The 23206-nt window shown below is 54.6% G+C and overlaps 2 protein-coding genes across 10 annotated transcripts in view; both read right to left on the bottom strand.

Moving 5' to 3' along the window:
* Positions 1–23206, bottom strand: part of CAMTA1 (calmodulin binding transcription activator 1) — a 1003074-nt gene that overhangs the window by 295136 nt on the left and 684732 nt on the right. For 8 of the 9 annotated variants that reach the window (XM_050786880.1, XM_050786872.1, XM_050786886.1 and 5 more), the window contains one exon: positions 621–692. The exons of the other annotated variant lie outside the window; for it this stretch is intronic. In XM_050786880.1, coding sequence (XP_050642837.1) covers positions 621–692 — 72 coding nt within the window. The remainder of the gene's footprint in view (positions 1–620; positions 693–23206) is intronic. 9 annotated transcript variants of the gene reach the window in all.
* Positions 1–23206, bottom strand: part of VAMP3 (vesicle associated membrane protein 3) — a 707779-nt gene that overhangs the window by 306668 nt on the left and 377905 nt on the right. The gene's annotated exons all lie outside the window — the stretch shown is intronic.

Genomic DNA, 23206 nt, shown 5'->3' with positions numbered 1-23206 from the left:
CCTCTCGCACCTACCCGCCCCTGGCTCAGCAACACTGTGCACAGACACCATGGACAGAGATCTGGGCACCAGGCCACTCTCCCACAGGAATGGCCAGCATGCCCAGCCACGACCTGTTCCATCCCTGTCACGGCAGACATCACAAATCGATTACGGAGCTCCTTCCTCCTTTCCCCACAGCTATCCCAATCAATCCAACTGCACCTGGCAACCTCCGGCAGCCTGTTTTCCACACGTGCCATGTAACTAACCCACGAGAGAAAATGAATTTACAGCTTTCAGTCAACAGGCATTTCAGGGTAGGATACTCGGCCTTCTTTCTTGTCCTCATCAAAAGAACACTGAGGCGCCTTGGCAGCTGGAAGCACCTAGGTTTATTTCCCATTGGTGGGTGAGAGCTACCCCTGCCACCAGGCCTTCTCCCCTTCCTGACACCTGACAACACCAGCCCAGCCACCGAGCTGGCCTCAGAGCCACAACAGCCGAAGTCTCCCTAGGCAAGCTCACCAGGGCTCTCAGCCCGAAACCGTGTCGCATGCGGAGCCCCGCGCCCTCAGTGCCCTCCACAGACCCTTCCCGAGCACCGGTGACGGAAGAAGAATCCAGTCCCAGCCACCTACCTGAAGGAGCCAGTAGCACCTCCGGTGGAAGGTGGGGATGATGGAGGAATGGACATAGCAGCCGTACAAGCACTAGGGAGAGAGGAAAAACGAGAATTCAGTTGGAAAGAGGGAAGGAAGGAAGGAACGAAGACGGCGCAACAGAGAAGGAGCAAGAAGGGGCCATAGCCGCCCAGCAGCGGCCCAGGGAGACCGAGGGCACCTCTGTGTCTGGCTCCAGCTCTAAGACTAAGGCTCTGGGACAGCACCTACGAAGCCCTGTGGGGACATGCCAGCCGGCAGACTTGATGGGCAGCTGGGGCCTTACCCTCTGGGGGCCACAGAGGCATCGAGAACCCAGGACAGCCAAGGACCAGGGAAATGTACCTACATATGCATTTTCCTGTAATTTTAGGGGCTTGGATTTACTTGGAGTTCATTCCTAGAGCCTAGGTTAAGACCCTTTGGGGTACAGGCAAGGGCTGATGGTTACAGAATTCATTGAAACATACATGCTGCAGACCTTTCCTGGCCAGGGGGCCCTGGCTGGTACGAGCCCAACCGGGGGGACAGGGTGGGGTGGCACTTCCCAGGATGGGCCTCTAGAGCTTGTGGGGCCTCTTGTGCATCCCTGCTTGTTGATTCTGCCTGTTTATTCATATATTTGTTAAGTAATCCTGAATCTTTTGCAGATGGATTTGGTTTTGGAAAACAGCCAGGGTCAGGCTGGAGAAGGTGGGTGGAAAGTCAAGGTCAGGAAGGGCAGACTGTGGGTTGGGATAGCTCTCGGGGGCCCATCACCTAGAGCCAGGTGAGCAGAGTTGATGGGTGGGTGAGGTCATCGGGGCTGGCATGTTGGTGAGGAAGGCCGCCCTGCTCTGATTCTCTGGCTCTGCCTGTGTGTGCAGAGCTGGGCACTGGGGGCCAGGCTTGCTGGTGAGGTGGAGAAAGGGGTCTAAGGAGAACCATTGATCAGGTCCCTCTTGCAATCCAGCTGGAGGGTCTGAGTGACAGGGAGGGGCCCAGCCTTGAGCAGGTCATCAATTTGGAGAGGGAAGTCTCATGGCACCCAGTGATGGGGGCCTCCAAAGCCAGGGGCAAAGTTTTCTTTTTGTGCCTCTGATTCCAGACTGGAATGATCTCCCTTCCATTCAGCTTCCCCTGGCTTCCCACTGCATCTGCTCCAGCAGGGGTGGGGCATAGAGGGAGGAAGGTTCCTCAGAGCCACGCAGGACATCCACTAGGTGGGAAAAGGCCTCCCCCACCTCTCCTTGCTCATTTTAATCTCACTGTTGTCCCCCACACCCTTGAACCAGCTCTCCAGAGAGATGCTACCAGTTCTGCATTTAAAGCTTTCATCAGCTATTATTTACACCCCCAAAAAGACCAAGTGCAATTTGGTTGAACTAGGAGTCCGCTGGAGCCCTGCCTGTCTGATTAGCAGAGTTGAAAGAGAAATCATTTTGGACTATGGGATTCTGGCTGCAAGAAAATCAGATTTCAATATGTTAGAACTTTTACAGATCACTGTCAGCTGGGACTTAAGCCCTGTATAAACCAAACAAACAAAGCAGAAATTAATTTAAACGATTCCCTTGCAATTCTTCCCCATGAAATGTATTTATTATTAAGAAAACAATATTCTTTCTTGACTTTTCTGGTTTTCAAGACACAGTGTTTTGTTTTCATTGTTTTGGTTGTTTGATAACTCACTCCTTGCCAAAGGAGACACATGTCTGGACCTTTATTGTAAGTGTTTGGTTGCAATGAACAAGCAACACACCTGTGACATTCATCAGCTCCTTTCCTTTGGAATTTGCATGTTCTCACAGGCAGGTTCATTACTTTGACTCATGCAACGAGCCAAATGGAGGGAGATATCAACGGCTGAGGGATGTTCCTCTCAACCCTTTGAAATAAGAGGTTTCCATCTGCTGTTTCCTCACTCTGTTCCTCTCTAGACTCTGCAATGACTCGCCCTCTTCACCTGTCTTGTTCTCTGTCCGCTACTTTCTCTTGGACTTGAAAAGATGGTGGTTGATTTTCACCATCACTTCCCCTTCGATTGCCTGCCTGTCTGCCTGGACTGGGCTTCCGCATCTCTGAACCCCACACTCAGAGATGAGCATTTCCCAAACACCAACTGTGTTTCCTCGGTGAACGTACAAAAGAAGAGGAAGGCCCAGGCCCGCTTTACCCCGAAGCCTCCTAACACCTCTCTGCTGACAACCTGGTCTACACACAACTGCCCCAGAACCATCCGACAAGCAAAATGAAGTTAAGAGTAAAGGAACGCTGCCGTTTCTACATCAAGGCTCATGCATTTGAATCAGAGGAACCCTCGGAGCCTCACTCCAGAACCCAGTTACTCAGATACTCCTCTAACCACTGTGGCAATCCCATGCCTCGGTCTCCTTGGATGAGAAGCGTGGTCCCCGGATGGCGGGAGGGATGGGAAGTGCGGCTGGAGGTGGATCCCTGATAGGCAAGGATCATGTCAAACAGTACCAGAGGAGGAAAGAAAAACGCTACACAAAGAGTCCCAGGGACTCAGGAACCCGCGGGCAATGGGACCCCTTCCATGTTGCCTGGCTCAGCACACTGGGCCACCCCCATGGTTAGTTATTTGGTTAATTTTCCCATCTGCCTTCTCAGAATGGGGGCTTCTGAGGGCACGGGGCCTCAGGCTTTTTGAATAAAGATATCCCAGTTCTTCCCACTGGCAGCTCCAGGACACAGGACCCAGGAAAGGACTCCTGAGACAGTCAATGTTTAAGTTTTGCCCGTGGCACCCTGAACGCTACGGACTTCTCATACACACTAGAAAACAACTGTGAAAAATGGCTCTCATTGAGGGCTTAAAGGGTTAAGCTTCAGTTGCAAGGAAAGCTGACTTGTGTGGAGTCGTGGTTTGCTGTCCAACTGGGGAAAGTATCTCAGAGCAATCCCCTCCTGGTGAGCCGGGGTGGAGCCTTGCCAAGAGGCAGAGCCTGCCTGGGGTGGGAGATGTGTGACCTGGGCTCCGAGAATCCTTGTCCTGCCAGGCGGTACCATGGGTACAATTTAATCCTTTCTCTCAAGTGGCTGTGTGGGCTGAGAGCTTATGCAACAACGGAACCCTCAGGACGCTCTTTGGACCCCCCGTGCGTATGCACCCTCATCAGTGACTGTCACCGGAAGGGGACATCAGAGGAGGTTGCAGAATCTTTAAGGATAAGCAGGGTTTGCTGAGGGAAGCATAGCGGCAGGAAAAACAGCCAGTGAAGGACAGGAGATTCCCCCTCCCCCGCTTCCCTTCACCCCTTGGCCCAAACCACCCACGGTGCAGCCCTGACCCCAGGCTCTTGCTGCCACCACCACCCTCACTTTGCAGTCTTTTCACCAGATTCCAGGCCATATGACAAGGTCATTATCAAGTCAACTGGGGATTAATTGCACAATATTCCATGAGGCCATTCCATGGCGAATCCATTCCCTTTACCCACTAATCAGAAAAGCAATCAAGTTTGTCTGTAGCGATTTGTGTTGTACAAATTCCTGGCGCTTTTTGACCAGGCTCTCAGGGTCCTCTGGGGTTTCCCCAGTTGAGCTTTTTACTGGGGGGAGTCACATTCTGGGGCTCGTGGATAAATCTGCGTGTGAGGTGCACACGCGTGTGGGAGTGTGAGGGAGTGCGTGCCGTGGGTTCCCTTGTTTTTGTGTATACACAAAAAGGGAGAGAAAGGAAGCAACTAGGTATTTATAGGAAACCTGGGAGGACGTCAGCCTTCAGATGAAAGCAACCTTTGACTCAGTTACATTGGGGAATTAAGGCCTGGCAGCTTCCCCTTAACATGGCAGTTGAGCAAGGAAAAATTTTTCGTAAATATTCAAAATTGCTTTTATGACACTATAGGGCTTGCTTTTTTTTTTTTTTTTGGAAATAAAAAAGTAAAGATGAAATTACAGGGGGAACCAACAGCAAACAAGAGCTCCCTTCAGCTCAAAGTAAATGCCTCAAAAAAGAAAGTGGCGTTTATGAAGGGAGCACGGCCACAGAGCCGCCTCAAACACGGTGAGGGTCCCGCACCAAAGAGAGTTCTGAAGGCTGGACAGCGATGGCTTAGTGGCCCAAGAAGGCAGCACCTCGCTTACAGGTTGGGATGTGGTGGGCACCTCCCTTCCCGAACAGCTCTCTATGGCCTCATCTGATGCAGCACATTCCCGCCCAACCCCCGCAACCCCCAGCACCATCTGTTTCTCTCTTCCTACCTCTGTATCTGTCTCTCTCTGTCTCTGTCCCTTTGTCTCTGTCTCTTTTTCTGTCTCATCTTTCTCTATCTCTGTATCTGTCTCATCCTCTTTCTCTCTCTGTCTCTCCCTGTCTCTTGCTCTCTTTCTCAGTCTCTTTCTCTCTCTCTCCATCTCTGCAGCTGTCTCGTCCTCTCTCTCCCATTTCCCCCATCTCTGTCTCTCCCCGTCTTTCTCTCTCTGTTTCTGTATCAGTCTCTGTCTCTCCTGCTATCTCTCTCCATCTTTCTCTGTCTCTCCCTGTCTCTGTTTCCCTTGCCTGTTCCTGTCTCTATGTCTGACACACACACACCCTCCATCCCTTTCCTTCCACCTCATGCCCAGACTGGGGGAAGCCGCAGAGGACTCAGCAACCTACCCAAGGCGTCCTGAGCAGAGCGTGCTCAGGGCATAGAGCGCCGGGAAGCTGATAGGGCCTGAAGGTCACAGTGGGCCACAGGGCAGCCCTCCTCATGTCCCTGCTCACGTGAACTCCCTGGCCCCAGGAGGCCTTACGTGCCCACCTACAGGCTCTGCTGCACACGGTGCCGCTTGCCAGGACAGCCCCCCAGCGCTGCCTCTGCAGACCCCACTCAGCCCGAGTCCAGCTCAGGACCCCTCCAGGAGCCCCTGACCCAGTGGCCTAGCAGCAGACCCTGGGAACACCCATCAGAGCGAGGCAGTGGGTATATGGGTGGAGGGAGGATGTGGACTCTGCCTCGGGTCATTTCACTTTTCACCTCTGCATCCTTGCCTCACCCATCCTGGGGGCTGGGGGACTTCCTGCTAAGAGCCAGATAGCAGATGTGTCCGACTTTGAGAGCTGGGTGGCCTCGGGGGTTACTAGGTCCGTGTCAGGGCAGGGGAGGAGCGGCAGGTGGAATGGGGTGGGGATGCATCCCAATCAAACTACCACGGACACAGAAATCTGAATGTAGATGACTTTCAAGGGTCATGAGTATTCTTTTGGCTATTTTTCAACAATTTAAAAACATGCAAAAACTATTCTTACCTCACAGCTGTTCAAAAATAGGTAGTTAGGCCGGACGTGGTGGCTCATGCCTGTAATCCCAGTACTTTGGGAGGCCAATCACCTGAGGTCAGGAGTTCAAGACCAGCCTGGCCAACATGGCAAAACCCCATCTTTACTAAAAATACAAAAATTAGCCGGCACGGTGGCATGTGCCTGTAGTCTCAGCTACTCAGGAGGCTGAGGCAGAAGATTGCTTGACCTGGGAGATGGAGGTTGCAGTGAGTCAAGATTATGCCACTGCACTCCAGCCTGGGCAACAGAGTGAGACTCCATCTCAAAAAATAAAAAATAAAAATACCAGTTACTTGGGAGGCTGAGGCAGGAGAATTGCTTGAACCCAGGAGGCGGAGGTTGTGGTGAGCCGAGATCACACCATTGCACTCCAGCCTGGGCAACAAGAGTGAAACTCTGTCTCAAAAATTAAAATAAAATAAAATAAAATAAAATAAAATAAAATAAATAAAAATAGGTAGTGGGCCGGATTTGGCCTATGGAGCATTGCTTGCTGACCTCTGACCTGTCAGGTTGGGACAAGTGTGGATTATATCGTCCTTTAAAAAATTCCCAATTTTAAATCACTGCTAGTGACGTTCGCATGGCAGGCGCTCAATGTGTGTGATTTCCTGTGCGCCCTTCAGCAGGGCAGGGAAGGGGAGCGTGGCCCAGGCATACGGGAGATCATGGACTGCATATGTTACAGACACAAGGTAAGCTGGAAAATGTCTTTCCAATTGCACTTCGTTTGGGATGTTTGTTTTCTGGTCCTGAGTATGAGCATGCATGGCCCTTTTCCCCTGGAGGAGCAAAATGACCCTAGAACTTCTAGTTGGCCTGCCATGAAGACCTTTTCTGGGGTAGCCCCCTTTTTGCTGTTTTCTTGGGTCCACCTCCCACAAGGAGGCAGGGAAGCCCCAGAGGCCAGGGGCTTGCTGTCGACCTCCCATTCTGGGAAAGTGTGAGGCCAGCATCTAATTTCACGGGTTGCTGGAAAAGACATCCTTGGCGTTGCTCAACAGGTGTCGTTAAAGCTGGGCTATCTTACTTGGCAGCCACTAGTCGCTGCGGCTGTTCGAATTCAAATTTAAATGAAGTAAAATTAAATCGAATCAAAGCCTCAGTTCCTCAGTTGCAGAAGCCATATTTCAAGCGCTCAACAGCCACATGTGGCCGAGGGCTACCACACTGGACAGCGCAGAACGTTCCACGATGGCAGAAAGTTCTACCGATGCTCCCACGCTAGAGGACGTGGGTTAGGATCCAGTTCAGAGATGTTTGGCAGAGATACTTGGAGCTTGGGACCCCAGGGCCACGATCTGGGGGAGTCAGGGCTTCAAGGGACGAGGACTTGGGAAGTCAGCATGCTTGAAGGCTGGCACCTGCTGTTCTACCTGGGCAGGCCTGAATCAGCCAGTGAAGATTCCCCAGAGCCCTCTGTGCCTGTGATGGAAAAGCTCGTTCCTCAGCTCCCCTCCCCTCTCTTCTCTAAAACCTTCTCTAATGCAAGGATAATACCCGCGGGGGCCGCAGACAAGGGTGTTTACGAGCAAATCTCCATCTATAATCCTCTTTTATGACGGTCCCTCTGCTACCTCCTCTGCAAACAGCCCTGCCCCAGTCCTAGCAGCCAGGCCACCGGGAGGGGTCAGAGAGCACCGTTAGGCTGGCTGTGGTGGCCTCCACACCCCCACAGCCCCTGTGGCTGGCCCCGGAGGCTCCACTGGGCCCATCTCTCTGCCGCTGGGGAAGTGGCTGTCTACACAAAGGCAATCAGAGCGAACATAGATTTTTTTGGTGCTTGGTTTATCTCTCTTGCTTGTATCTGATGCACCCATGACAAAGATGAATAGTTTTTAAAATGTGTCTGGGGTATAAAGCTGATGGAAGAAAAACAGCTCATAGAAGGGAAGGGAAAATCCACCTAGAAGATGAGGGTTTAATGCTATCCTCAAGCAATGAGGGGACAGGAGCAGGTGAGAGGCAGAACCAGGACCTGGGGGGAGAGGGAGGGCAGTCACAGCCTCCAGAGCGGGGCATCCTGGGCCGGCCGGGCCGTAGCTCAGGCATCCAAGGAACGTGTGGGACCAGATCCCATGTGAGTAACTTTTCACTGCTGTCTGCTCTATGCCCGCCTTGAGCTCTTGTCCTCCAGCCTCCCCCAGTCTTGTGGAGGAGAGAGAGGGAGAGCGTGTACATGCCAGGCAAACACACAAGACCAAATCGAACAGCCCTGTTGCTAAGCGCAGAGTACCGAGGGGGCAGGAGTAGCCCGGAGGATGAAGTGTCCCCTTTTCATTCCGAAGGTCAGCAAAGTCACCTAAGAGGAAGTGACATTTGTGCTGAGCCAAAAAGGGTGAGAGGGAATTGGCCAGGTGGACAACAGGTGGAAAAGGCCCGGCCAGGTGGACAAAAGGGATGCAAAGCAGGGGGGCCGCCACAGGCGAGGATGGCGGGTCCCTCCCCGGCTCTCTCATCTGTGTCCTGCATGCAGGGTGAAGCTGCGGGGCCGAGTGTGTGACTCCACACACAGTTCTGCAGAATCTCCCCCAGGGGACCCACCGTGAGCGGCTGGCAGATGGCCTTGTCTTTGAAGCAAAGGCCCTGTGATTTTATGACGCTACCCTTCTCCACTGGTCCAGACTCTGTGCATTGAAGCAGATTTCCGGGAAGGACTCAGGGTTGCTCTGAGAACTGACGGCTCAAGTGCAGACTCAGGACTAGAACTCTGGCTCTGACCCACCCACCATCTCACGTCTCCATTTCTCCTCTCTGAATGCCTTCCCTGCGCTGTTTCTCTCCCACTACAGTCGGGCTGACTTCATATGGCAGGCAGAGTCCCCTTCTTCTGACTGTGACCCAAGAGGCAGGAAAGTCTCTCTCTTCCAGATTTGGGGTGACAACACCAGGGACTTTGACCTACCTAGACTGCAAGCCCAGGACTGTCAGTGGGGTAGGGTGAACCTGAGCAGGGGCCTGCATCCTGGAGGGCAGATCTGGGAGCAGAAGCAGGGCCTGAGTGTGCTATGCTGATGTCCAACGGCAGGGCTGTGGGGCTCACAGAACGGGGTAAAAATGTGGTTCCTTTCCTGTCAAAGCCTAGATGTCAGGAAGAAGTTGGTGCTCCTCAAAGAGCAGGTGGGAGTGAAAACCTTCCAGCACTTTCCAGAGCTCCCCAATGAGCAGAAGGTACAGTGAGGCACAGGAGGAGGACCAAGCAGCCCTGTTGCTCCCCAGGGCACCCTGAATGCAGATGTAGATCCTGGGAGGCCTTGGCAAGATCCTGCATGGGGCAAGGAGAGGATGACATGGATTCCTCTTGCCCTGGTTCTCTAGTTGCACAACTGTCTTGCACAGAGGCATCTGTGGGGAAGACCAGAGCCTAGACAGGCTCAGCAGTTTGTCTAGGGTCACACGGCTAGGAATAGGCAAGATTCAAACAAGCGTCATCTGACCCCAAAGACCTTGCTCCTTCCTCCCCAGCACACCACCCCCGGTCCTTGCTCAGACACCCATGCCATTGGCTGATAGTCAGGTCTTCTTTGGGACCCGCCTTCGTCCAAGACAATGAGATGAAGTCCCGGAGCTGCTCCCAAGACTGTCCTCACTGAAGGAGTTGGTTTGTATTAATCTAAGATTAGACCAAATGATTCAATTCACATATTGCCTGCAAAAGCACGGCGCCTCAGAACTTGTTAAATAGTGAATTGCTTTAAAACGAGTTTGAGCTAAATGGATTGCAGTCTGATTCAGCCTCCAGGTTTGGGTCACAGCAGAGATTTGGAATATTAGATCATCATTGACCAGGGCTCTAGCCCAGCCTCTTTCCTAAGACAGTCTGCAATGGTGTCTCCCAAAGCAGCTTGTGGCCTTCCCACACCGGGGGACTGAGGCCAGACAGCAACAGGGCTGGCCTGGATCCCCAAACCCTGATGTCTTCAGGTTACGAAGGCAGGTGCCGGCCACAGCTCAGGCCCAGGCTCCCCCAGTGGGACCAGAGGCTCCCCTGAAAACAGCCCCTTAACACTGTACTTTCTTGGGGGACTCCTCTGGGCAGGGGTGGGAAGGCTCCCCGAAATTCATTCTCCCGGGTTCCCTGGGAGAGTGGCCGCCCCTTGGCTTGGCATTCTGGCTGGTTCTGTCCTTCCACAATGTTAAGTCACTCTTTCTGCCATAGTGGACCCAGGAGGATGAGGAAGGGTAGCCCTCCCAGGGACGTCACCACCCTCCTGGAAGGAAGAGTAGTATGAATCCCTCTCTGCAGATGTGGGAACTGCGGCTCAGAAGCATCAATGCCTTCCTTGGCAGAGGTCACAGGGGCACGACAAAGCTAGAATCGGAACTCCAGTCCCCTGGTCAGCAAAGCTTAAAGGAGTTCAACCCCATCTCCCTTGTCAGAAGCCCTGGTGCACACCCTGGAGGGACACAGGGGACCAGGTGGCCCAGTCTGGCCATGAAGTTTGGCTCCTTCGAGATGGAGGCGATTGAAGAGCAGATAGAAACCAGGAAGGGCAGCAAACCTCAAAAAGCTGGTGACCAGCCACCCCCCAGTCCCCACTCTCAGACAGGAAGCTAGAGAGGGAAACAGCCAGGAGAACCAGGCAGTGCCAGGCAGGCGCAGGACACGTGGGCACCCCACCCCATCATAAGGCAGAAAGTGCCTGCGGGCCTCTGGCCCTGGGGGGCAGGACAGACACCCCTGGGCATCTGGGTCAGCCAGAGCCCGAGGAAGGGGGCTCCTTGGGCAGTCAGAGAGGAACAAGAAGACCAGCCAGGTGGGAACCCTGCAGACCCCAGAGCTCTGCTCAGGAGGGAGGACGGGTGTGCCATCGAATGAGGAACAGGAAGGAGGGCCTCTTGGTCTGGACAAGGAGTAGTGAGAAACTCTGGAGGGTCATGGAGAGAGGGACACTGGGTCCTCAAGCTGGAGGCTCCCCAACCTCTCTGAGGAATGTTCTAGATTGCTTTTGCAGCATAGGCCCTTTTGCGAGCTGGAAGGCAAAATGGGAGCAGAGGTAAGAGTCGTGGAGAACTGTGCGTGCTCCAGAAAGGAACCAGGGAGGTGTGCAGCCTGTCCCAGGGACACTGAAGGGCACGGGACCCAACCTAGTAGTCCCCTAGGAGGCTGGCATCCGTGCCTCTGCCCCCACCAGCCTCCCCTCACCTGAGCTCCTTCCTGCTAGGACCCCCAAGTATCTGCAGGAGAAACATCTAAATAAAGCGGCTGCCGGCCTAACAACGACATGAGTGAGGAGGGCAATAAAAATTAAATGAATTTTTAGATAAAAAGTCATAAAAATCACATTTAAAGATATAAATAAAATCTCTGGAGCTTCAGTTTTATTGTTTTTGGGGGTTCCAAGATTAATAAATTAGTGGGCATAAAATGGAATAATAGCTAAAAATTGATAATAAGGTAAATTTAGATTTAGAGAAAGAGTTTATCCGAGTCATGAATCTCAAGTCAGAGAAGGCCAGGGGTGGGTGAGGGGCACGGTGGCGCAGGGGGTGGGTGAAGGGAGATGGAAGGGAGGGAGGAAGGATGGGAGGGAGGAAGGATGGGAGGGGAGGAAGGATGGGAGGGAGGAAGGATGGGAGGGAGGAAGGATGGGAGGGAGGAAGGATGGGAGGGAGGAAGGATGGGAGGGAGGAAGGATGGGAGGGAGGAAGGAGGGAGGGAGGAAGGATGGGAGGGAGGAAGGAAGGAGGGAGGAAGAATGGGAGGGAGGAAGGATGGGAGGGAGGAAGGATGCGAGGGAGGAAGAATGGGAGGGCAGCACTGAACTCTGCTGGGCCTTGCTCCACGAACCACATGGGCTGTCCCCATCGGCTCTAGCAACCGCTGCTTAAGGTCAAGTCCGGGAACCTGGCCACTCTCACCTGCCTGTTTTCCCATCCTCTGAGGACTTTCAGCCAGGCCCACATGGGCCCCTGCTGTGTCCCAGCACCTGCCAGACCACTTTGGGGAAGGCAGCCTGGCTCCTCACCCCGCACAGGCCCAGCCAAGCAGGAGCTGGAGACCTGCACCTTTCGTGTCTCAGAAATCTGTCCTGATAGCTGGTTCCCCGTGGACCCCAGCAAAGAACAGGCTTTCTCTGAGCTGGGTGTGCCAGGCCACTGGGCTCTGCAGTCCCGCCATCAGTAGGAGCTCTGCTCAGTGTACGTGGATATTCTTGCTCAGTTATCTCCCACCCACGGGCTCTTGTTCTTTTAGTCTATTTCAATATATCAGTGCTGTTGCTATCTCAAATACTTCCTAAAAGTACTGGACATAAATAATATATAAATAAAGTGAAATTCCCTCTCTTTCATCAAAGTGTACTGCTGAGACCTATTTCTTGGAGCCCTGCCAAGTGGTTAGAGCTGGTCTCCAGAGTGGTTTATACTGGTGATGGCCTGCCTTCCTCCTTCCCTCTCCCTATCCTTCCTTCCTCCCATTCTTCCTTCCTCCCATTCTTCCTTCCTCCCTCTCTCCCTCCCTTCTTCCCTCCCTGCCTCCCTCTCATTCTTCCTCCCTCCCTTCCATCTCCCTACCTCCCCCGCTCCCTCCCTCCCTCCCTCCCATTCTTCCTCCCTCCCTTCCATCTCCCTCCCTCCCTCCCTCCCTCCCTTCCTTCCTTCCTCTGTTATGGGCACCCCCTCACCCTTCAACAGATCTGCCTGCGTTAAGCACAAGGAATCTCTGATGAATGCCTGCAAGTAGCTCTGGGTCTGATGTGTTCCTTGTCAACAGCCTGTTAGGCCAGCAGTGGTGGTGTGCATTTCAGCCTCAGGGATGACCAACCGTGGGACACTGAGCCTTGGTAAGGAGGCCCAGGCTGCACCCTCTGGCGCTGGGAGCTTCGGCTACACAGCCCCAGGTGGCCGGCCTTTCTCCCTACTCATCTGCCATTCCCAGAGGACAGCAGATGCAGATGCCAGGAGCCCACTCCCCAAGGCCATTCTGGACGGCATGGAGGGCCAAGTGCTGCCCAGAAATCAGTCGCTCTCTTCGCCTGTGGGCACGCACCTGCAGGGCTGGCACTGCTGGAATTCCTGGCTGTGATTACTACTCAGCTCCAGAGCCTGCTGGAATCCAGCTCCCCAGCACCACCCACTCTAGGCACCCGTGACGCCAGGCAGGTACCTACAGCACACTCCAACATGCGCGGCTGCACGCGGCCAGGGAGTCTGGGCAGGGATTCTTGCCTAAAACAGACAACGGGGCTTTGTTTATGAAGCAGGTGGAGGGAAATGCCGGGCCAGTCTGTGGTTATGTTAATGCAAGGCTGAGCTGTCTGCCAGGACATTAAGTGGAGTCGGATTCCTGAAACCAGCTTTCATCAGCAGATTTTTAAGGTTAGAATTACTCTCTCCTCTCCAAGGCTTGCCAAGGTTAATTTGGGCCTGAGCATGCAGAATTAATGGGCTGGGCAGAGGGAATCCGCCTTTTCCCGATTTTTTCTCAAGTTCACGAACATCTCTACAGAAGAGAGCAGACAGCAGGGCGGCATCAGGCCCTCCACCTGGGAGCCAGTGTTGGAAACACACACGCAGAAACACGCCGAGCCGCAGCTCCTGCACTAGGGAAGCGGGAGGGCTGGGCAGCATGTCTTGTCCTGGAACGGACTAAGCAGGGTCTGCACAGCAGCGCCTCTTCCCCTGAAAACAAACGTGCCTCAAACACCAGCAGACGTGCTGCCCCAGCCAGGCCGGCCCGTGCATCAGAACCTCCGAGGCTCTGACACGGAGTAGGGGATGAACCCCAGCTGAATCACTCAGTCTCACTGAGCCCCAACTTCCTCATCTGTGAATGAAAATAATAATAATGGTGAGTCTTAAATAATAACTGCTACTAAAATAAGTCTGCTGTTTAGCAGAAAGAAGGGCTACACTGTGAGGGCTCTGGGATCTCGGGCAGACAAGAAGCCAACCTTCCTTTAACACAGGGACTGAGGAAATTTGCCCCTTGAAGGAAGAGGCAATGTCTCCAGGGAGCTCTGCACCCTCAGACCCAGGATGACTGAGGCCTCGCACCCAGCACTGCTGTCCAGGCCTCAGACCCTCACGAGGAGAGAGAGCTGAGTGGGACGAAGCGGGGTAGAGGCCCCTCTCTACCCTCCCCGATCAGGCAGAGAAACTCACTCGGTCCTCCCGGGTGGAGGTCGGGGTGCCTGGCCTTGGGCCTGGGGTGCCTGGTGGAGGTTTAAGCACTAAGCCAGACTTGGGTTTGAAACTCACCTGCACATCTTAGCAGCACTGATGACTGTGGCCCAGTGGCCGGGACTCTGAATCACAGTGTCCTCATTAGTAGGGAGGGGAAGAAGGATGACCTGATCTTGCAGGTTTGTTGGATTAAATGACAATACATTTGCAGTGACTGGCACATAGAAGGTCTTCAATAAACACAAGCCTCCTCAGTTTCCCCAGATACAGGGCACTTTGTCCCTTGCCTGCCCATCTCTTGATTACAGCAGGATCCTCCTAACAGCTCTCGATGGCTCGGGCGGCCGCCTGGTGGGGACTCCCACCCAGGAAGCGTGAGGCGAGGCTGCCTCTGCCATTTCCTCTCTCAGCTTCCTCAAGGAGTCAGGGCTGTTTTAAAATAAACAGCGGCTTCCCAGGACTCGAGAGCCCTGCCCAAGTGCAAACAGAAAGGGGGACAGAGTCAGATCTCCCCTCGGGGACATAAGCGCTGGGATCCCCTCCCTACTGGATGAGCACAGGGACCTCCTTTTATAAAAATGTCAGATCCTCCCCGGTTCCGCTCAGGTCTCCCCTGAAGTTCCCAGCTTTCTTCAGAACCAACCGCACAGGTCTTTACCCAACACACCTGCTGCAGCTCACCACAGTGGATGCACCTCCAGGCCCCTAGGCTGCTGTGGGGGGCCGAGTCCCAGCATGAGTGAGCAAAGACTCCACAGCAGCTCCAAGGAAAGTGGGAACCCCACCGTCCCTCTCCTTCCCTCCCTCGGGGGGTCTTCTGCCACCCCTTCTTCTGCCTAAGGGTCAGCTCTCCAGGCCTTGCCTCCTACTCAGGAGAGAGCAAGGAAGGCCAATGGGATCAGCCGGTTGCCCGGAACATGGCTTTTATGGCCAGTGCCACCTTTGTGCCATCTGCCCATATGTCCCCCTCCAGGGACAGGTGCAGGGCAGCCTTCCCCCAGGACTTGGGGGGACCAGGGAAGGCCTGTTTGACTCAGAGTTGGGGGTTCCAGCGTAGTGCCTAGAACTATTTCATCTGGACGTAAAATGCTAAAAGGGCTGCCTTCTCTGTGGAAAGGCCTGGAAGGCTTGGTGGAGAAGTTTCCTTCCTGACTAGTGGTTCCTAGATTTGGGGCCCAGGAGTATAGAGATCTGGGCACCTGGACAGGTTGCTGGAAGCTGTCGGGCCCACCCCTGACTCTGCAGATAATGACAGTGGGGAGGGAGGTGCAGGGAGAGGGGGACCTGCCCAAAGCCACAGTCACTCCATGTGGCTCACTCTGGGCCACGTGCTTTCCGGGCCAGCCTCCTCCCGTGAACCTCCCAGGCCGGGGAACCCAGGCTGCCGCTGGACACGATTCCACATTTGTGCTTCAGGGTAGAAGCCGAAAGAAGGTTCTGTCACTAGATGCTGCTGGGAGATCCGACTCTCCAAAGCTTCCCTAGGGTCCGCCTGTCCCAGCAGCAGCTTTGCTGCCTCACGTGGGCTGAGAGCAGGCCAGGAGATCCTAGGGGGCTGGGATGGGGTCTTATTTCATCTGTATTTCCTTGGAGCCTAGTTAGTCAACTGGAAGCTGATTCAAAAACCTCTTTTGAACTTCATGGAGAAACTGTGGCCCAGTCCTCAAAAAGTTAAACATAGGAATAGCATACGACCCAGCAATTCCACTCCTAGGTTAAGTGCCCAAAAGAACAGAAAACAGACTCAAACAGGTACCTGCACACACATATCTACAGTGGCATACTTCACACAAGGCAGGAACAGCGTACATGCCCATCAGCGGAGGAAGAGGTAAGCAAATGAGGGCTCGCCATACAATGGAACGTTATCCACCCCAAGAGGGGAACCAAGTGCTGACATGTGCCACAACACGGATGAACCTTGAAAACAGACTCACTGAGAGAAGCCAGGCACAGAAGGCCATATATTGTACAACTCCATTCCAGGAAATATGCTGAAGAGGTCAACTTACATGGTCAGAATGCAGATTGGTGGTCAGTAGGGGCAGAGGGAGGGAAGAAGGGGGAACGGCCGCAAATGCATTGGGAGTTTCCTTTCGGGGTGATGAAAATGTCTTGGAACAAGATAGTGGTGATGACGGTACAACACTGTAAATGTACTAATGCTTCTGAATTGCTGACTTAAAAAAGTTAATTTTGCATTATGTGAATCTGACCAAAATTAAAACAAACGAAAAGAAACTGTGGCCCAGGCACAGACAAGGGCCAGGGATTATGCTCTGCCCAGTCCCTGGAGAAGCTGCCTCAACACGCACACCCTCCTGGCGGGGTGGAGGGGGGCCTGGAGAGGAACTGGGGGAGGGGGGTGGATGCAGGAGACACAGGCCTCCTGTGAGTCTATCTGTTCAACTGACAAGTTTGCTGAGCACCTATTATGTGCCAGGCCCCATTCAAGGTGCTGAAATTTGATGGGGAACCAGGCAAAGCGGGTCCTGCCCTCCAGGCCTCCAGTTTGCGGGGGTGGTTAGCCCCCTGGCCTAGTGTTCTGTGTAGCCCAGGGAGCCTGAGGTCTAAACCTCAGCACTGTGGCTGGGAGCTGCCTGCCTCTCATGTCCCCTCCACATTAGCTTCTAAGGGGCCCACCTGCCCAATGAGACTGCTGACTCCTTGTGGGTGTGAGCTTGACCTTTCAAGTATTTCTGCATCCCTGGGTCTGCACACGTGGCCCAGCACAGCTGCTGGACAATGGTGTGTTGCTGGGACCCAGCTCAGAGGAAACCAGGGGAGCTGAGGGCAGGGAGCCGACAGCCCTTCTGGGTGGGTGGCGGAGGTCTGACCCTCTGGAGCTCTGAGGGCTGAGGCTCTGCCCAAACTCAGCTGTGGACTCCAGACCTCACAGGAAGCAGCCACAGAGAACGTGCTCAGTGATGGTTCATTGACAGGAGGAAGGGAGGCCTCCCTGTCCATTCCAAGGCTTCTCAGGGAGAGGCTAGGCTTCAAGCTCCCCACCACCTCCCCAACCTGGCACAGCACCTGCCACACAGTGCGTGTTCTGGAAAAGTTCAGGGGGCCAAGGACTCAAGGCAGAAAGGTGGCTCAGGAGGGCCCTGGGGCTTCGGGGAGCAGGGATGGGGTGAGCTGACTCATCCCCCATCCCCAGGCAGAGCTGTGACCTTCCTCAGGCAGTGCTGCAGCGGCGAGGGTGGCCACCTGGCCACAGTGGGAAGGAGATCCCTGCACCAGGCACAGCCCGGGGACTGAGCTGCCCGGGGTTGTCCAGGCAGCTGCAGAACTCAGTGCACTGATCTGGAGCCCTGGAAATCCACTTTCCAAAACCCCTCCCGGTAGGTTCTGAGCAGCTCCCCAGCAAGAAGCACAATCTGCAGATGAGAACATCATGCAAGTGGCTCTCAACTGGAGCCAGGGACTGGAGAGATGGGGCTGGCTCAGAGCTTTAATAGGACCAGGCAGGAGGTTTGCTCTCTGGACCTGCAGCCTCAGCAGGGTCTGGGGCCTCAGCAACATGCACATAAGTCTCTAGCTGCAGAGCCTACATCCATTAATGCAGTGCCCTGCCTGGGCCTCCGTAATTACACCTGCTTCTCCCGAGCGAACACCTTCACCGACCTCCCCGGGGAAATAACAGATTGTCCTGCAGCCTCTAGGATGATCCTCCTGGGGGTGGAAGGGAGGGCTCCGTTCTTAACGGTAAGACGCAGACGCCCTGCATTTAGCTGCTCTCTCTGCCCCACTAGAGGGGCTCTCGCCCTCGGACCTGCATTTTATCTGCCTTGTGATGGGTCTGCGGGCTCCAGAAAGAGAGAATGCAGTATTTTCAAGTGTGTAATGACATGCAGGCTGCATGTGGTACAAATTTCCTGGATATATAAAATGGGAAAGAAACAGGTTTTCTGTCGCCTGCAACTATCCGGCAGTGTTAAAATATGACTCGTTGGAATCCAATGTGCTGCTAACCTGCACGGGGCGGTATTGAATCTTGCAGGCAGAGCGGGGAGGCGGTGGGGCCTGCAGCCTCAGGCACCTGTGGCTAATTCAATCCCACCTGTCTCTACTTCTGCATCTGGTCTGCTTACAAGGTGTGAAAGCTGCAGAGGCCCCTTCCACCTCCTCCCCTCCGGCAGAGGTGGCGGAGGTGGCAGGGGGCCTGCTTTCCTTCTTGTGGCTGCTCATAATTGAAATCCTTTTCCTGATGCCACACTTTCTGTGTTCCGGATCTTTAGGGAAGTCTCTCCAAGTTGTCTCACTGGGCTGTTGTATCTCTGGGCCACTGTTGCCTGAGGAAATGTCCTCACTGGCTGGCTGATGGGCACCCATCCTCACTCTTGGTCCTTACAACAACCTTCAAGGAGGGAATTAGCACACCCTTTTTCAGGATGGAGTATCAAGCCTTGGAGAGGCTCAAAACTTCTACACATTCCACAGGGATTCAGATCCAAGGCTTGCTGGATGGTGGCCTCCAAGTTGGTGCCTGTGGTCCCCAAGCGGGCCGCATCCCTGCTGGGCTGCCTGGTGGGGCTTCATCCTGGGCCTCATCTCCCCAAGCAGGACACCAGGCCTTAAGGGTAACATGACGGCAGTGCCAGAACTCAAACCCAGCCCCTCTGCTCCCTCCTACCCCCAAGCCACCTGGTGGTCCTGTTGCAAAGTGTGGTATCAAACGTATTTCTCCCCTGGGGGGTGCCTTGAGCGAGGAGTCAAGCTTATACTCCTCGGGGGCTGCTCTGAGTCCCTGCCGTTCCACTGAGTACTGAGTACGCAGTACTGAGCCCCAGTACTTTCTTTTTTCTTTCTTTCTTTCTTTTTTTTTTTTTTTTTTTTTGAAACAGAGTCTTGCTTTGTTGCTCAGACTGGAGTGCAGTGGCACTATTTTGGCTCACTGCAACCTCCGCCTCCCAGGTTCAAGCAATTCTCCTGCCCCAGCCTCCCAAGTAGCTGGGATTATAGACATGTGCCACCACGCCCAGCTAATTTTTGTATTTTCAGTAGAGATGGGGTTTCACCATGTTGGCCAGGCTGGTCTCGAACTCGTGACCTCAGGTGATCCGCCCACCTTGGCCTTCCAAAGAGCTGGGATTACAGGGCTGAGCCACCATGCCTGGCCCTGGTTCCTATTTTCTAGGTGAGATAACTGAGGCCCTTGGAAAAGACGAGGTCAGAGGGCTCTGGCTCCCTCTGGATCCCACATGCTGCCAGCATCCTGGCCTACCCTGGTGGGAGTTGGTCTGCCTGGCCCAGTGGTCTTAGACTGCTTCTGACTTCTCTGATGAGAGTTAGGGACCTCGTGTCAGAAAATTTCGCTCGGCCTGTGCATACCACGTTGGGTGCAGCTTCGTTTGGTTAAGAAGCCCCAGCCCCATCCTGACAAATGTCTAGGTCTACATCTCCTTGCTTCATCAGCCTTGTGGTTTGTCTAGAATCCAGACAGAGCCCATGCTCCCAGGGTCAGCTTCTTTGCTGTTTTCCTTAATAATGTACAAACCGCCAGCCACCCTTCCTGCTCAGCAGTGGCACCCGGCAGCGGCTCAGGCCTCCAGCCCATGGCGCCCCACAGACCATGTTGATATCAATGTTCACAACAAGTTATTGTTTGTTTTGGGAAACATTTTGCTTCTGTACCTTGGAGCCATTTCCATCTGGGTGTGCAAAACAGCCTGGATCGCTCTCTCGGAGCAAGCAGACGGTGCTGCTGGGTGCCCACAGAGGGGCCCGCCATGTCTGCACGTTTGTGTGTCCCCAGATTCATATGCTGAAATCCTGACCCCGAGGGGATGAGATTAGGAGGTGGGGCCTTTGGGAAGGGATGAAGTCATGGGGACAGAGCCCTTGTGCATGGGATTAGTGTCCTTATAAAAAGAGGCTAGAGGGAGACCCCTGCCTCTTCTACCACGTGAGGATGGTCTATGAACCAGGAAGAGGGCCCTCGCCAGATACCGGATCTGCTGGTACCTTGATCTTGGACTTCCGGCCTCCTGAACTGTGGGAAATAAATGTCTGTTTTTTATACGCCACCTAGTTTATAGATTGTGTTATAGCAGCCTGGACAGACTGGGGCAGGCTCTGTCCCCCACTCACAAGGAGGGCTGGTGCCTGCCCAGCTCCCAGCTTGGACACAGCACAGAAAGCCTCTGCCTCTGCAGGTGCCTCAGCTGAGCACCCACCTGGACACCAGTTCTACCCGGGCAGAGGGTCCTTCCTCCAGGACACGGAGGCTCACACACATTCCAGACCCACGGAAATGTCAGGTTTCACACCTTCCTGTCGCCCAGGAGCCTGAGAGGGCGGCACTGGCAGCAGGTGTCATGCATCAGAATTCTGGAGGGGAGAACCCCTCCTCCTCCAGGCCCATGCCTGCTGCCAGTAAGTTGAGCCCATCAATCTTTGTGGCCTCCTCCTCATCCCAGAATTTGCCTGGGGAAGGAGAGGAGGGAGGTGCGGGGACTGGACTTGGGCACCAAGACTCCCTCTCCGCTCTGCTGGTCTGCAAACACATGCATTTGGAATGACGGGGAGGAAGACAGCAGCCGCAGAGGGGCACCCGCTGACCTGCTCCGAGGACTCAGTGACATGGGCAATCTGTGTGGTGTGCAGGGACAGCCTGCTTCAGAGCATGGGCTCCGAGGTCAGACCGACCTGGGTGTAAACCTGGATTGATTGCCATGTGACCTTGGGCAAATAGCTTTGCTTCTCTGCACCCAGGTGCCTGCACTGTAAAGAGCAGAGAGCAGCTTCTCCCTCGTCCAGCAGTGAGCCTGCCTGGGATGCTGACGGGAGTTCCTCACACTCAGCACGGGAAGGCAGGAGGGGACAGGGTCCCTGCCCTCCAAGGGTTGCATTCAGGCTGGGGAGGCTTCCAGAGCCTGTGAAAGCACTCGGGTGGACAAGAGAACCCCCACACAGGGCTGGGAGGCCCGTGGCACTGGCAGGGCTGCTCTGAGTCCCTGCCGTTCCACTGAGTCCTGAGCCCCTGGGAGGGTGAGGGGCTGCAGCATGTGCCTAGCGAGTGCCAGGCAGACGTGAGCAGAGCCAGGGACCCCTTAGCCTGGCACCATCCCCTGAGGCCTTTGAGAAGAAGCCCGTGTGGGAACTGAAAGCTGACACTGTGGCTGCTGAAATCCAGCACTCAGCAGCTCCCCCGCCCCCTCCCCGCTCCCCCCGCACCCACTCAAAGCCCTTCAGGTCAAAGACAGGCCCCACACTATCAACCTGACTTCACTCCGCTTCCCTCCCCTACTGTCTCCCTCCAGACGGTGCCATGCCATCCACACGCGCCACGTGTTTACCAAGTGCCCTTCTTGTAGAGTCACTCTGCTTCCCTCCCCTACTCTCTCCGGCCAGATGGTACCACGCCATTCATGCACTCCACGTGTTTACCAAGTGTCCTTCTTGTAGAGCAATGTTCTCAGCCAGGGGCAGTATGGCTCCCTGGGGGCATAGGAAGTGTCTGGGCATTTCAGGTGGACGTGAGGGGTTGGGGATGCCCTGGCATCTACTAGGTGCAGGCCCAGTGGGAGCCGCGTCCTCCAGTGCACGGGACGGTGGACTTGACTCCTCCATCTGGCCCAAACCCCAACAGCTCCATGGTTGAGAGCCCCCTGCAGACCCCAGCACCATACCTGGGAGGTAAGAAAGACGGTGGGGGTGAGGGGGGCTACCACATGTCCTGCTCACTGAAAGCTGTTTATACTCCACTTTGGGAGACCAGGTGCCCTTACAAGGAATGGCCGGGCTGTGAATCCAGTTCCACAGAACCCCGGGGAGCACCCCTCCCCTCCACAGTCCCGGGGAAGGGACGTCAAGGGTTTCTAGCCCAGCTGCTGGTCTGATAGAAGATCCCTTTCACAATGTCCCCTGCACGTGGCTGGTGCTGGGATGGCCTAAGCCAGAGGGCAGCCCCTTCTGTGGGACAGCCTTCTTCATAGCCCACAGAGGGGTCCAGCCAACGTGGGTTCAGCTCGCAGCTGCACCACTACAAGCCACGTGAGCTCCATTTGCCATGTCACCTTTCTGAGGTCCTTCGCCCGGTCAGCAAGCCCGTGGCCACCCAGGCCCTCCTGGTGGCCAGGCGTGTGTCCCTCTCCCGGTCTCTCAGCCTCCCCCGTCTTAACCAGGATTCCCTGCACCCATGGGACCAGAGCCCCAGACAGAGTCTCACCCTCCTGAGCCTCAGTCAGGCCAAGCAGCTTTTGTGATCAAATATTGTTATATTTACCTAAGGATCTGTTAGGAAGCCATTTTTGAGATGATGAATATTTAATAAAATATTTAAATATTTAATAGGAACTTTTCAAACCTGACTTAATAATCCATGTCATAGGGAGAGGAAAATGGGGGTCGTGTTTTCACATTTTCACTTCCTCTAGGACTCTCAGTGTTTGCTAGGCTTTTTTTATTTTTTCACAGCAGAGTTTTAATTATACTCAATATTCCAGAGAGAAATTCTTTTCTCATTAAAACTTAACTCTTGCCGACAGCAAGGTGAGCAGGTGGCCGGAGGATGCACCGGGACGGAAAATGTGTGGAGCAGAGAGGGATTGTCCACCCACCAGCCCGACTCCCCCGTTTATCAGGTGAGGAGAGAGGCCTGGAGCGGCCACAGCTGCCTCCAAGGTGACGCCAGGCGTTTGTGGCCACACCCATATGGGACCCAGGTCTTTGGACCCGCAGGCTCCGGGAGCTCCATTCATGACACCATCCTGACCCTTGAATGTTCGCTCAAGGCTGACATCGGGTGACACCTCCTAGCCTCAGTGACACAACCCCTGGCCCTCTGTGGCAGCAGCAAATTGAGATTTTCATCACTTAGGAAGAGGAGGCAGCCTCCAACCTTCAGGAAAGACTTGAAAAATTTAAACTGAGTTCCAGACTCTTCTACCATGAGGGTGGGTGTGAGTGAACGTCCAGTATGTCCTTGTTCTGTGTCCCCTCTTCTCTCTGGCTCCTCCAGCGTCAGGTGGCCTCGGGCCCAGGTCCTTCCACCTGGGAGGGGACACAGGCCAGCTACGCCTCCCCCTCCAGGCTGAGCCTTTCCCTGGTCCCTGGTCACCTTGGGCGGTTCTGCTCTGTCTGGGCATTCGTTCCCTGCAGGCTACGCTGGCACCAGCCTCACTGTACCCTCTGTGGGCAGTGGGGCATCCCCTCGTTGACC

Source organism: Macaca thibetana, chromosome 1 (assembly GCF_024542745.1).
Source record: "Macaca thibetana thibetana isolate TM-01 chromosome 1, ASM2454274v1, whole genome shotgun sequence".
NCBI lineage: Eukaryota > Metazoa > Chordata > Mammalia > Primates > Cercopithecidae > Macaca > Macaca thibetana.
This window is presented reverse-complemented; position numbering and strand designations above follow the sequence as displayed.